Source organism: Clupea harengus, chromosome 21 (assembly GCF_900700415.2).
Source record: "Clupea harengus chromosome 21, Ch_v2.0.2, whole genome shotgun sequence".
NCBI lineage: Eukaryota > Metazoa > Chordata > Actinopteri > Clupeiformes > Clupeidae > Clupea > Clupea harengus.
This window is the reverse complement of record NC_045172.1, coordinates 8,912,210-8,927,522: the sequence shown is the minus strand read 5'-3', so window position 1 is coordinate 8,927,522 and position 15,313 is coordinate 8,912,210. Positions and strand designations below refer to the sequence as shown.

At 42.0% G+C, this 15,313-nt stretch overlaps 1 protein-coding gene across 1 annotated transcript; it reads left to right on the top strand.

Moving 5' to 3' along the window:
* The first annotated feature begins 2,303 nt into the window (after positions 1–2,303).
* On the top strand, positions 2,304–14,743 carry gtf3c3 (general transcription factor IIIC, polypeptide 3). The gene is made up of 18 exons (XM_012823453.3): positions 2,304–2,507; positions 2,721–2,826; positions 3,010–3,266; positions 3,591–3,714; positions 3,925–4,116; positions 4,236–4,401; positions 4,717–4,864; positions 5,333–5,492; positions 5,740–5,840; positions 6,077–6,248; positions 6,505–6,707; positions 8,319–8,420; positions 8,704–8,827; positions 9,506–9,731; positions 11,104–11,294; positions 13,455–13,579; positions 13,975–14,127; positions 14,491–14,743. Exons 1-18 carry the CDS (start codon positions 2,394–2,396, stop codon positions 14,611–14,613), a joined length of 2,787 nt encoding a protein of 928 aa, XP_012678907.2. The 5' UTR covers positions 2,304–2,393; the 3' UTR covers positions 14,614–14,743.
* Positions 14,744–15,313: the final 570 nt, after the last annotated feature.

The following is a 15,313-nucleotide window of genomic DNA, read 5'->3' as shown; positions in this document are numbered from 1 at the left end:
GAGATGGATGAAGTATAGATGGCTTATGTAATGCCTTGAGACAATAACTACTTTGGCAGAGGTTGTCCTGTCACTGAAATAATCAAAGCTCTCTGTTAGCTAGGCCAATAGCCTAATGATGTGTATCATTTTTTAGATAAAATTCAGACCTGAAGAGTGTTTCTGAGTCCATGTGTGCATTTACAGTTAATAGCATTTACATATACAGTTAGCTATGAAGTCGAACCCTTGTCTCAATGGGAATGAATGGTGTTCGAAATAAATTGTGTTTGTGTAAAACCCAAATTAGGGTCAATAATTATATATTATGGTCATGAATAGGCTTACTGAAGCCTGTTGGATCGTTTTTATACAGTTGTAGCTGTAGCAATATACAGTTGCTTTAGCAAACTGACCATATGCTGAAGTGTGGGGGGATGTCATATGTTCCTTCAACCCAGTTCTCTACCCACCTCCAGACCTATGTTCCCTCAGCGATATGCTCATTCAGTAAGATATGTATGGAACTTAGAATTGGACCACAGTGGTTACAGGTCATTAGATCCAATACCTCCCAACCTGAAACCTAAGGTAGTTTTCTGAAAGTCAGGATCACATCACACAAGTGGTGAATAATTCCTTTTAACTATAGTGTATTCCAACTTATATTCAGTGATTAGATATACATTTAAACCCTTTCTATGGGTTACCCACTTTTTATATTTCCTATTTAACCCTCTGGAGTCTGAAGCATTTGAGGTAGTTTGACATGCCTTGTCATTTATAATTTTTTGATGTAGCACTTTTACATATTCTATTATTTGGTACAAACACAGCAACAGGAATCTAAGAGCATACAACCGTTTTGGGTTAAATAAACTGTAAAAACACCGTTTTCAAAACTTTCAGAGGTGAGATATTGTAAAAGAAAGAAAGAACATTTTATAAACCGGGGTACATCCAAACCAGAATTTCCCCCTCCAGAAGCAACCCCATTTCAGACATCAGTGCACTAGGTGGCGGTATGAACTGCGTATGTTGTTGTCTGGCATTTTGATTGCTCAATCAGAGAATAAGAAAGGAGTGAGACATGGTGGTGCTAGCGACAATACGCGGCAATATGGCAGCGAAAAGAGTCAAAATAAAAGTATACTTCAAATGTTTCAACGTTTTACAGGGCATATGGCTGTTGTGCTGCTAATTAATATAGATAAATACACGGCATATTCATTTTAGCAGACTCATCTTGCAAATAACATGGAATGGGATGGGAGCCTATTAGGTAGGCTACACAACATTTAGTTTTTCGTTGATAAGTATCATTCTTTTCTCCATTAAATCTATTATAAATCACCACATTCAAAAAGCTGCATTACACACCAAGGGCTACATAGCTGATAAAAAATTCCTTTAATAAACAAAACGGAAAAACATTCCTTTTTCAGGATACAGCTCCAGAAGTGGTATTAAAGAGAAGCAAACACTCTTCTGTGTTTCTTTCACTGTACATGCCTTCGTACCAACATAAGTGATACAGAATCTGAATCATTTACAGGATTATTGCCTATTATGTTTCCACATACAAGTAATTTATCTTGTATGTGTGGCACAAATAGGTTAAGTATTCACATTGTTTTCCCACAAAAGAAACATAAATATAGACAATAACAATCTGAATACAAATTGACATAGCCTAAGCTAAATATGTATCAATATGAAGTTAAAAGGAGAATCTTTGAAAGGTTGCGTCAATATGACACTAAATAGAAGTTTATGGGTATTGTTGACAAGACTGACTGCTGTTGGAAAGAAACTGTTCTATTTCTAAAAATAAAAATACATTTCTATAGACCTAGTGTATGTGACTCGACTGGGGGTTTTCACACCCTGGTACCAACAAAGGCGATTTAGATATCAATATTAATGCACAGTATTTCTAAAAGGACCTGTTGACATCTTTACACAACTAACTGCAAAGGGTTAGAGAGTGCCATTATTGTGTTCCCTATTGTAAATATATAAGTATATACAATACATACACAAACATATACATACAGCACAAATAATATTTATATACACCCTTTGCACTTAACTTTTTCACATCATATCAGTTAGCCAGTCAGGAAAGGTAGCAGTATATGTATGTAATGACATTCACATGTAAAAAGACACAAAAGTAATGCTCAAAGATTTGTACATTTGGTAGCACATATACTTTAAATAAATGAGCGTGTTTTTCGTCATTCTTGGTCCTTATCATTTAAAACTAATAAATAAGTTTCGACTTGTATTTTGAAACAAATACGAATGGCGGCCATATTGACATTTTCGTTATTGTCGCTAGCTACACGCTACTGGAGACTTGAATTCACACGCACACAATTTGAATATAAGAATGATACCGTTCTGCCTATATGATGTCGGAATTTAGCCCTGAACTTATTGATTATTTAGACGGAAGGATCTCATTCGAGGAATTTGAGAAAAGAAGAGCTGAGCGGAAAGCGAAGGAGAAGGAAAGCAAAAAGGTAGGGATGTGAAGTCAGCTGTCAACATAACTGATTGTTTTCAGCTAGCTAAGAATCTCCAAAAATGTACCTCGAACAGAAAGTGCCTTTGAATACCATAATTAGTGTATAAGTTCGTCAAGAGACAATGCTTGCTGTCTGTCGTTATCTTACGGCTTGCATTTTGAAGTATTGGTCAAATCCCAAAGTTTGTGCTGATCATTGGGGTTACAGGGGAGTCAGGAGTTCGGCTCCGGTGAAGATGCAACATGCGAGGATGGAGAGGATGCTTCACCGAGCACATCGCGCGCTGCTCGAAAAACACGGAGACAACGCACCGGTAAGTCACCGTTAATAATATTTTCTTCTGGATTTGAAATGCTATCTTGCAGTTTGTAAAGATTACATTAGATGTAACGTTAGTAAATGTCATGATAGTTATTGTTGTGTAACTGATAGCATGCATTTTACACCAATAGCTGCTTTCACAGTACTGTGTAATGTAGCCTTCTTTCCCCAACAGGTGAGACAGAAGAGGGGATAAGTCCCTCTGTACACCAGGCCTTTGCCTCCATGCTTGGTGAAGGGGGTGAAGAAGAGGACGAGGAGAACGATGATGATGATGATGACGACGATGAAGACGATGACTTAAACAAAGATAAGGACGATAACGAAGGGGAGGTAGAAGGGGAGGAGGATGCTGAGAACGAGGGCATCACGGCAGGGGACGTGTTTGCTCTGGAGATGGAACTCAATCGTGAGAATAAGAAAATGATGAAGGTATGAGTTGTGGAGGCTATTTTCACCATTCTCCCTTTCTCCCAAGTCTTTCTCCCTCCTGCCTTACCCAGCTTTAAGCCTAACTCAATTTGAGGAAACTTTCATCAATGAGTTTGAATCACCTTAACATATTGTGACTTCTGTTTAATGACAGTGATATGTCACTGATTTGTCCTAAGCAGTGGACACCATTAATATGAACTAATTAGAGCCATGTTGTGTAGCTTTCTTCATGAAGTAAATGTTTGTTAAAGGCACATGAATATTGTAATGTAGATAGAAAAGACGCAAAGTTATATATTTGGTTGCACGTGTGTTCCAAAGGAGAAGCGCACTCGGAGCAAACTGCCGCGGGCCCTTAGAGGACTCATGGGCGAGGCCAACATCCGCTATGCCCGTGGGGACAAGGAAGATGCCATCCTAATGTGCATGGAGATCATTCGGCAAGGTGGGCACAAGGAGCTTAAGCGTTAAATCAGATACAGAGGCTACTTTTTCTCCCTGTATTTGCTCTTATCTAAAAGAAAACAATCTTCACTGACTGTAAGTTTGCATTTTGCAATTGTCTGTTTGTGCTGCATCTCCTTGAGAATGAGTCGGTGTTAGCATTACAGCTGAGAGCTCACAGACCTCCCACTGCATGTGTTTCTAACTGTAGCTCCCCTGGCCTACGAGCCCTTCTCCACCATGGCTATGATCTATGAGGACCAGGGGGACATGGAGAAGGCCCTTCAGTTTGGCCTGATCGCCGCGCACCTCAACCCCAGCGATTGTGAGGAGTGGGTCAAGTTAGCTGACATGTCCTTGGAGCAGGACAACATCAAGCAAGCCATCATCTGCTACTCTAAAGGTCAGTGTTCAGAGCCTATAACAACTCCGTGGAACACGCGGTTCTGGGGAAGGGATTGTGTGTGCCTGTTGCAGCTTAGGTAAACTGTAATACTGTGATGACCGATTGTGACCTTGCAGCCATCAAGTACGACCCGACGAACGTGCGTTTCCTGTGGGAGCGCTCCAGCCTGTATGAGCAGGTGGGCGAGCACAAGCAGGCCATGGATGGCTACCGCCGCATCCTCAACCTGCTGCCTCCCCACGACGGAGAGCACTTCATGCAGCTGTCACGGGACATGGCCAAGTGAGGGATTATGCACAGCACTCTGCTAATACACAGGGCATTCCATAGCTGTCAGTGCATAGTTAAATATCGTATGTTATCAGGGTTGAGGATTTTTTTTCTGTAAATGGCGTAGAGACACGTGTCTGTAGTTTCATTAAGTTATACATGCAATTAGGTAGAAAGTTTGTTTTATTGTTGTGTCATAGTTCATGTTGTGTCATAGTTCACTCACAAATAATACATTTGTTTGTGTGTATGTTATCGAGGATGTACCATAAGGCAGTTTAGCTGACTGTGTTCATACAAAAACGTGTGTTTGTTTGTGTCCTCAAGGAGCTACTACGAGAGCAGTGAGCTGATGTCTGCCATTGGCGTGATGGAGGAGGCGCTGAAGCGCCACCCGGAGCTGGTCTCTCCCGAGTGCATCAACATGGCCGCCGAGCTCTACATCGCCAACCACCAGCACAACAAAGCCCTGCAGGTCAGGAAAGGGGATCAAAGAGATGGAGGGAGGGAGGGAGAGAGAGAGGGATGTCTAAGATAAGGAAAAGGAGGGACAGACTGAGTAATGGAGTGAAGAAGAACAGTAATTGGTTCACCTCATTGTAACATGAGTGAGTTATGGAAATATGCGTCAGTGTTTCACGTTGTTGGGACGTGAGCATTTCTTGCTTTGGCATTAGTCATGCTAGTTTGGGGAAGGAACTGAAAATTGGGGCAGAGAGAGTGAGATGAGGTGGGAGGTGGAGCAGTATGTTGTTTGTTTGGGTGCATGGGCAGGTTATAATAAATTATTTACATCTTTAGATTTGACAGTTGTTTTTACATCTTTGCCCAACTTTGAATATAAATTATGCAGAATTATGTGATGTGTGTGTGTGTGTGTGCGTGTTTGTTGTGTATGAGGATGTCTGTGTGCTGTATTAATGTGTGAGATGTATGTTTGCAGGCGTTGGTGAAGTTCTGTAAGATTGAGCTGAAGAAAGAGGAGCCGAAGACCGAGCCAGTGGAGCAGCAAGTAGAAAATGAGGAAAAGATGGATGAGGGGGAGGAGAAAGAAGAGGAGAAGGAGAAAGAGGAAGAAGAAAAAGAGATCGAAGAACCACTTGGTATGTGGTATAGATGTCTGATGTATGCGTGGAGTCCTTTCTGACGACATGTTTGACTGTCTCGTTGTTATTTAATTCTACTATCTTTCTCTTTATCTACCCCGCCCTCTTGATCTCACAGTTCTTTTCTCTTTCACTACCCTCTCCTATTTGTTTTTGAGGTCATTTCTCTTCGCTCTGTTTATCTTTCTGTCTCTGCCATTGCCCCACTCTTAGTGTCACTCTCTCTCTGTCTGTTTTCCCACAGGAGTGGTGTTGGAGGTCATTGTCCCAGACGAAGTGCCTGTAGACATCAGAGTGAAGTTAATGGTGTGCTTTATACATCAGCATGTGTACAAGCCTCTGGATGTAAGTTTACACACACACACACACACACACACACATTATAGGCCCCACTATTTGGTATTAATCATTTAATCCATCCAAAGTTCCAATAATCCAACAAGCGAGCTGGAAATCGGAAAACATATGTTTGTGATAATCTCTATTTCTTCTCCTCCTCCACTCCTCTCTCCTCTTCTCTTCTCACCACCACCCTCTCTTCGTGTCCTCCTGGCCTGCCCCCCCCCCCCCTTCTTCATTAGCCCATGTTGACCTCTCTGATGGAGCAGAGCCCTGAGGAGCTGGGGGATCTGTATCTGGACGTGGCGGAGGCCTTCCTGGACGAGGGCCAGTACAACTCAGCTCTCCCGCTGCTTTCGGCGCTCGTCTGCTCCGAGAGGTACAACCTGGCCGTGGTGTGGCTCAGGCATGCAGGTGGGTACAGCCAGCTGGGTGGGTGTGTGTGTGTGTGGGTGGGCGGGTGTTTTGACGGGGTCTAATAGCCTTTTCATGATTGCTTAGCTAAATGAAAAAGGTCTTAATTTACTTCAAGGTGGCACAAGCACAGCAGAGGGATGGAGATATAGCAGTGCTGTGGGTGTGTGTGTGTGTTTGTGTGCTGTTCAGAAGACACCCGGACATTGCGGTGAGACACCCCAGTAATGTGTTGATTGTATGTGTGTGTGTGTAGAGTGTCTTAAAGCTCTGGGACACATGGATGTGGCCGTGAGGAGCTACAGGAAGGTGGTGGAGATGGCTCCTCTGCACCTGGAGGCGCGCCTCTCCCTCTCCACCCTGCAGCAGCAGCTGGGCCGGCCTGAGCGCGCCCTCGAGGCCCTGGAGTCCATGTACGACCCCGAAACACTCGCCCAAGACTCCAGCGCTGCTCAACAGGTGTGTGTGCGTGTGCGTGTGCGTGTGCGTGTGCGTGTGTGTGTGTGGTTGGGGAGGAAGGAAAAGCCTAGATGTAATCAAATTGTGTTTTAAAAAAAAAAAAAAATGATCGTGTGTTGATTAGCAATTTCCTCACAGTTGTTAATTTTATAAAACAAAAAGGCCTCTGGACTGTTTTTGTTGGGTGTGCGTGCGTGCGTGCGTGCGTGTACACTAGGGATGGGCATTCGATTAAATTGTCTTAATCGATCGTCGGGAGAATTAACGATCGATTTTCGATTAATCATTAATATTTTTATATTAAAATTCACTATTTATAGGCTATATTAAAATGCAGTGAAAATAGAAAAAAACACAGCGTGTTTCCTCATTGAGATCTTTATTACAAGATGAACACCTCTTGTGGCAGTTAAACTTACAAGATGGACAACTCTTGTGGCAGTTAAACGGGATCCGTTCAATGGTTACACTTGAAAATATGCGCTGCTGTACTCTTAAGCAGCGGAGCCGACAGCTAGAAGCCGGTGCTCATAAACACAACTTTTTTTTCTCTCTAACTAATTAATCTCACATTTTGAAATTCATTCATCTAGATTCATCGTGATTAAAAGTTTGTTTTCTTCTCAAGACTAAATCTTATAAATTAACGAGTAATCACTTCAGACAGCGTGTATTTTAGACACTGTTGTTCAATTGTATTTTTTTCGTGCTCTCTCGCCGTCATACAAGGAATATATGCGAGACACAATGGTGCCCCTCGACGGTAAATCGTAAGAATTGTCCCCTGAAGCAATTCGAATCACCTCAGTCAGCCCACCGTCTTCAACTATGTTGATGGGCCGACAGTCACCGGCAAACTAAACTGCTACAGCGTTGGTAACCTTTTCACGGACTGGTCTAGTTAATTTCCTAGAGAAGTCGTGGAGTGTGGGTTGGCGACCATCTAACCTGGGACTGCTTTCTGTCGGGTGCTTTGCATCAAGGTGATAACTTAAAGACGAGCTGCTTCTGTAATAGCTACATTCAGCTTGACAAATGCTACATACAACTTTAGTTTTGTCGATTGTTCTGTCATTTTGCCTCTTAAACAGAAACTTTCCGCCCAACAATCCCTCAGCTCTCTCTATCTTCAACTACCGTCTCGGTCTCTTCTATCTAACTGACTTGCAGACACGCGGCAGTTTCGTGCCATGGGTCAACGCGCACCGGAAGTAAACAAAGTTGCGTTAACTGCGTTCAAATATTTTATTGCATTAATCTCGGCCACAATAATCTCATAGAATAACGTGTTAACTTTGACAGCCCTAAAATTAATAAATTACACGCACACTACGCAACAGAACATGCATTAGTTTTAATCGATGAAAAAATAATTTCATCGAGGAAATTCTTAATGATCAATTAATCGATCGTCGATTAATTATGCCCATCCCTAGTGTACACACACATGTACATAAGTGTGTCATCCTTGTGTGTGTATGTAGAAATGTAACATTTGGTTTATTGTCTTGGTGTGAGTGCACATTGGATTCTTTACTGTTTTTTTATTTCAGTGTATGTCAGTGAGTGTATTGTTGTGTTGCTAATCTGTTTGTTTGTTCTGTTTGGCAGGAACTGAAGTTGCTGCTACATCGCTCCACACTTCTCCTCTCCCAGGGCAAACAGGCTGACTACTTAGACACTCTTTTGACCATGCTGGCCATGCTACTGAAGGTCTCCATCTCCTCATCTTTTCTCTTCTTTACTTACTTCTTTACTCTCTATGTCCACTTGTTGTTCCCTATGGCGTAGGAGCCCAAAGGTTTTTCTAGTCATGGTCTTGTCATTTTTATTGTTTTGGCGCTATATAAATGAAATTGAATTGAATTGAATTGAATTGAATTGAATTGAATTGTCTATAAAAAAAACCTCACGTCTTATTCTGATTGTGCCTTTCCTTTGTTGGTGGTGTGTACTGGCGGAAACACGTGTGTTTATGTGTGTATGTTCTTTGTAGATGGCCATGATACGCGCCAGGGTGTGTTTGATCTCTGATTCTGGTCACCTGCACCTGACCAGAGCCTCTGGGCGTAAGGTGACTGACGTCGCTGACCAGGAGACAGCCTATCAGGACATCGTAGGTGAGCTCAGCATAGTTAAAGCTAGAGGAGGAGCTTCAAGCAAGCACCCGCAGAACCCAAAAAGAGGGTTTGGTGAAGAACCTGTGAGGTTTGCTTCTGGAGGAACAGGCCCATGAACTGTTAAAGGTTCTTGAGTTCTCCATTCTCTGGAGTTTGTCCAACTGTGTAGTCCTGTTATCATACTGCTGCTTTTTGATCCCAAAGAAGACCCTAGCGCACTAAATTATTCTTTTTGTGACAGGCTGTGTATTTTTCGTTATTTGCGAGAAAAAAATGGATTAATTGATATGCCTGATTAGCCCTAATAGTCATGACAAAACATACTTTAATGATGCAATTTGGGCTCTCTCTCTTTATCTCTTTGTTTCTATATAATCATTAATCTAACCAAATACTCTGCTTGGTTGATTGGCAAATGCTTAGAACATTAGTATTCAGTGGTGCAACATACCCTGCCAATGGTTCAGTAATTCATTTATTTAAAGATCCTCTTCATTCTTATACTCCTCTTTGCCATTCCCTCTTTTCACACCATCCATCTCTTTCTTTCTCCCTTTTTTCCTTTTCTGCTCTACCCTCCCCACCCCATTCCTCTCACTCACTCTTCCTTTCCCCCCCAACACTTTTCTCTTTCTGATGCCCCCCTCACTCCCATTGCTGTCCCTCTCGTGTCTTTAGGAAAGACCAGTGTGTTGTCACGGGAGGACTGGTGGCAACTGCTGCTGCGCTGTGTGAACATCCTCTGTGACTGCCAGCGCTTCGGCGAGGCTGAGCTCATGGTGGACACCTCGCTGCAGTACGACACCTTCTACGATGAACGGGTCAAGCGCAAGGAGCTGGGCTACCTGGGCCTGTCCACCGCCTTCCTGGACCGCAACTTCTGCAAGGCCTACAACTACATCAGGTGGGGGAATTGATTGAAGTGTGTATGAATATTACGTTCAGGATGTGAAAGAAGCCCAAATTGGTCCAATCAGACCTAGTTGGGTTGAACCGTTTAAATGGGGGAAGACCTTAGACTGTAGCCTGACGCTTCCTCAAAAATGTGATTTCACGTCGCAGACGGCAACAACTGTGGTTGGTTTTCTTGCTCGATGAGGATGTGTTTTTAACACCGACATTATAGTGGGCCACTTTAACTTTGCTAGGAAACTGTCTACTTTCTGGGTAGTTAGTTTGCTAATGTAAACTAATGTGCTAACGCTAGATAGTTGGCTGGCAGATGCCTCGGAAATCACCTCAAATATTAGTTTTTTTGTTACGATAAGGTAACAAAGGTTTTTGTTACAATACAGATTGTACAGTGTTTCTTTCTCTGTGCTCTACGTAGAGCCTACGTACAACCATAAATCGGTGTTTTCTGGGGAGGCGTGCGTCAGGCTATGGCATAGGGTACGTGGCTATGCAGAAGCATGAATTGGCCGAAACACTGAACTGAAATGTTTGAAGCAATTATGTTGGACATTTTTTCGAGGTTTTGAAACAATCCAACACTGATCTCCACAGTGACGTCTACTGGCCACTTTTGCTTTGTCACATCTTGATAATGCTATCCTGTGAAACAGAACTCAGACAAGTGTTTCAATTCTAATTCAAAATCTAAACCACTTATTATTCTGGAGGGGTCATGCCAGGCTATCAGTACATATGATCAATACATATTTCAAAGAAACTCCATACAACAAACAATGTAGTTTATTATGCCTATTGAAAATGAAGATCAATAAGTGAAAATTAAGGAACAGTGTCTCATATTTGTTATAGGTAAAGATCAGGTATTTAGCAAAGGTAATGCATTTGCTGGGAATCAAATCCGGTTCAACTGCTTGAAAGGCAGCAGTGCTAACCACTGTACCAGCAACACCACATTCGTCAATTACTAAAGTATTAGTTGTTCTGCTCTTTTTGGGCTGAGTCGGCTTCTTTTTTGCCTTGTAAAAAATGTGTTCACATGGAACACTTGTTGCTAGCATACAGGTTTTGTTTTGCCGTTATATAAAGGTGTGCATTTACAGCCCATCGCTCCTGCCAGTAAACAATCTCTCTCCTTTCACAAAAACACTTCAAGTTGGGATTTGTTTGCTTGTTGGTGATCAACGCACCAAAGTTTCACTGAGGCATGGTCACGTGACATGGGTATTTTGACCACACTTCGGCAGCAATGTTTCAAAATATCTGCTTTTTGTGTATGGGTTTGGGAACTGAACTATCTCTGTCCTTTTTTTTTTTTTCATTTTCTCTCTCGATTTCTCGTGTGTGTGTGTGTGTGTTGGCAGGCTGATGCTGATGGACTCCGTCGAGCGGACGCAGCTGTGGAACGTGTTCAACCAGGTGACGCTGCACTCGCAGGATGTGCGCCACCACCGCTTCTGCCTGCGCCTCATGCTCAAGAACCCTGAGAACCTAGCGCTATGTGTGCTCAACGGCCATGCCTCGCTCGTCTCCGGCAGCTTCAAGCACGCCCTTGGTACATGCCACACACACCCCAGATCACCCCTGTCCACCCATGTCACTCTAGTTCTCACTCCTGATCAGCAGGACCTTCATTCAGTTTGTTCAGAATTGTGTTGCAGTACAACCTTAAAAATAATTGTATGTCTAGTGAAAACGTGTCTAGTAAATGTACACTACCGTTCAAAAGTTTGGGGTCACCCAGATAATTTCGTGTTTTCCATGAAAACTCACACTTTTATTTATCAAATGAGTTGCAAAATGAATAGAAAATATAGACATTGACAAGGTTAGAAATAATGATTTTTATTTGAAATATTAATTTTGTTCTTCAAACTTTGCTTTCGTCAAAGAATGCTCCATTTGCAGCAATTACAGCATTGCAGACCTTTGGCATTCTAGCTGTTAATTTGTTGAGGTAATCTGTAGAAATTTCACCCCACGCTTCCTGAAGCACCTCCCACAAGTTGGATTGGCTTGATGGGCACTTCTTGCGTACCATACGGTCAAGCTGCTCCCACAACAGCTCAATGGGGTTGAGATCTGGTGACTGCGCTGGCCACTCTATTACAGACAGCATACCAGCTGCCTGCTTCTTCCCTAAATATTTCTTGCATAATTTGGAGGTGTGCTTTGGGTCATTGTCCTGTTGTAGGAGGAAATTGGCTCCAATCAAGCGCTGTACACAGGGTATGGCATGGCGTTGCAAAATGGAGTGATAGCCTTCCTTATTTAAAATCCCTTTTACCTTGTACAAATCTCCCACTTCACCAGCACCAAAGCAGCCCCAGACCATAACATTACCTCCACCATGCTTGACAGATGGCGTCAGGCACTCTTCCAGCATCTTTTCACATATTCTGCGTCTCACAAATGTTCTTCTGTGTGATCCAAACACCTCAAACTTTGATTCGTCTGTCCATAACACTTTTTTCCAATCTTCCTCTGTCCAATGTCTGTGTTCTTTTGCCCATATCAATCTTTTCTTTTTATTGGCCAGTCTCAGATATGGCTTTTTCTTTGCCACTCATCAGGCCAGCATCCCGGAGTCGCCTCTTCACTGTAGACGTTGACACTGGCGTTTTGCGGGTACCATTTAAAGAAGCTGCCAGTTGAGGACCTGTGAGGCGTCTAATTCTCAAACTAGAGACTCTGATATACTTGCCTTCTTGCTGAGTTGTGCACTGGGCCCTCCCACTTCTCTTTCTACTCTGGTTAGAGTCCGTTTGTGCTGTTCTCTGAAGGGAGTAGTACACACCGTTGTAGGAAATGTTCAGTTTCTTTGCCATTTTTCGCATGGAATAGCCTTCATTTCTAAGAACAAGAATAGACCGGCGAGTTTCACATGAAAGTTCTCTTTTTCTAGCCATTTTCAGAGTATAATCGAACCCACAAATGTGATGCTCCAGATACTCAACTAGCTCAAAGGAAGGCCAGTTTTATAGCTTCTCTCACCAGCAAAACAGTTTTCAGCTGTGCTAACATAATTGCACAAGGGTTTTCAAGGGTTTTCTAATCATCTAGTGGTCTTCTAAGGCGATTAGCAAACACAATGTACCATTAGAGCACTGGAGTGATAGTTGCTGGAAATGGGCCTCTATACACCTATGTAGATATTTCATTAAAAACCAGACGTTTCCACCTAGAATAGTCATTTACGACATTAACAATGTATAGAGTGTATTTCTGATTCATTTAATGTTATCTTCATTGAAAAAAACAGTGCTTTTCTTTGAAAAATAAGGACATTTCTAAGTGACCCCAAACTTTTGAACGGTAGTGTATGTCTAGTGAAAACGAAATATTGTGTGTTGTTTTCATGAGTAATTTTGTTTATGTAATTCCACATTTATGTTATGAATCTCATGCATGACTCAGATATATATATATGTGTGTGTGTGTGTGTGTGTGTGTGTGTGTGTGTGTGTGTGTGTGTGTGTGTGTGTGTGTGTGTGTGTGTGTGTGTGTGTGTGAGTGGATGAATTGAAAGACCACGATTCCAAAAAACATATTCAGTTGACCTGACCTCAGGGAAACAAAAGAATACAAATCTAAATTAGCACTGCAGCATTAAATGTATCCTGGAATTCCAGCTCCATTGAGACCTGCTATTGGTCTAATCTTCTCTTTCTTTCTTCCCTTCTTTTTTACTTTCTCATCTGGTATTGCCTCTTAGGCCAGTATGTTCAGGCCTTCCGTATGCAGCCGGATCACCCACTCCACAGCCTGTGTGTGGGCCTCACCTTCTTCCACATGGCCTCACAGAAGTTTGTCATCAAGCGCCACTCTCTGGTCATGCAGGTTTGTGCTCCTTGACCTCTGTACAGCAGTCATGTGATCTTGTAGACCTATATCTTTAGGAAGTGCACGTGGACCTATACTTAGCAAAAGTCATTCTACACTGTTTTCTTGTGTATAAATTGCAAAGTGAATGCATTTCCGGTTTTAAATCAGTCCACTTCGTTTCTAAATATTACCTCATGAAAAGTAATATGTAAGATATATGTAGATAGCTAGTGAAATAAAATTGATGTGTCAAAATTTCGATTCATTCAATCATTCTAAGAAGTAAGCATTAAAAGACAGTTTTTTTTAAAGAATACTACAACACAGTGATGATAGGCTATGAGGATGGTTTAGAAAACAAAGGGTAAAGGCTAAAAATACTAAGAACTTTACGACCTGTTTCCCTGTAGGGTTTCTCATTCCTCTGGCGCTATGTGGAGCGCCGGGGCCACTGCCAGGAGAGCATGTACAACTTGGGCCGCGCGCTGCACCAGCTGGGGCTCATGCACCTGGCCATTCACTACTACCAGAAAGCCCTGAGCCTCCCCCCGCCCTCTCTGGAGGTACACCTACAGTCACATTTAGACTTTTATCAAGACAACTTTATCCAAAGCGAACTTACTGGCTCGTACAGTTATATATTTATGTCAGTATGGGTGCCCTCTGGGTGTCGAACTCATGAAGACAGAAAGGCTAACGTATGAATAAATGAGTGAAATAAATAAAAGACTAAAGAAGTAAAAATAACTTAATTTCCAGTCAGTGTGGTGTAAATAGCTTTGGATTTTTAAAAAAAGTGTGTTACATGTATAAAGTTCTCCCCAAAGACTTTTGTACGTTGTAGTCTGGCATATAGTAAAGGCAGACAATGAGGTAATTGTACATGTTGTATTGAGCATCTTCTCTTCTTTTCTCTCCTTTTAAAGGGAATTGATGATGACCAGGTGGATCTACGCAGAGAGATTGCCTATAACATGTCACTCATCTATCAGTCCAGTGGTAACATTGAAATGGCCAGGCACTTGTTATACACCCACTGCACTGTCTAGCTCATCATGCAAAGACACTGTGCTATGCCTACAAAACATCGTAGGAGTGGACTGCGGTTTTGCAGTTGTGTAAATGTTGTAAAATATTGAGGTTTATTTTTTTTTTTAATAAAGGGATTTGATATTCTGAGCGGAACCAGTTTGTACAGTATTTTGAACTCATACAAACATTGGGAAATAATCCTCAATAATCTCGTCAAATCATAGCGCTATAGACTTTAAGTTTAAGTAGGTTTAAGTAGGTGCTTTAAAATGTTTTCAGATGACCTGTGACTTCACAATCCATCAGACATCTGCTTTTACAGAGCGTGACCACATGGAGTCAGTGTAGTATTCTCAGAAGATGGTAGATGGTGATGATCATGATGGCATTGACTGACGCCAAGAAAATGTACCTAAACAAACAAATGTGTATGTTGCCTACTGTAGTTCGCGAAAATACATGGGCTACTTGTGTACACGGGTGCTGTGCTTGGCATTACAGCTTTGGATACATGTATTTGGCCTTGTGCTGAGCGTTGTAGGTTCTATTGAATAATTAACTAAGTGATTATTTATTTATTTATTTATTTAATAGAGAAGTAGCTAAATTAATAATAAATATTTGAGAAAGATTCATTCAGTTCTACTTCCATGCTTTCTTTTATCAAAACGCGCTCTGCCAAGTGTGTAACAAAGGCTGAAACTTGAGTGGAAATAT

What these genes read in the sequence shown, in the direction of transcription:
- gtf3c3 (XM_012823453.3), top strand. Translation starts at nt 2,394, where the DNA reads ATGATGTCGGAATTTAGCCCTGAACTTATTGATTATTTAGACGGAAGG. An exon ending in ATGTGTACAAGCCTCTGGAT is followed by an intron (nt 5,841 to 6,076) that starts GTAAGTTTACAC and finishes CTTCTTCATTAG; the next exon opens with CCCATGTTGACCTCTCTGAT. An exon ending in CAGCTTCAAGCACGCCCTTG is followed by an intron (nt 11,295 to 13,454) that starts GTACATGCCACA and finishes ATTGCCTCTTAG; the next exon opens with GCCAGTATGTTCAGGCCTTC.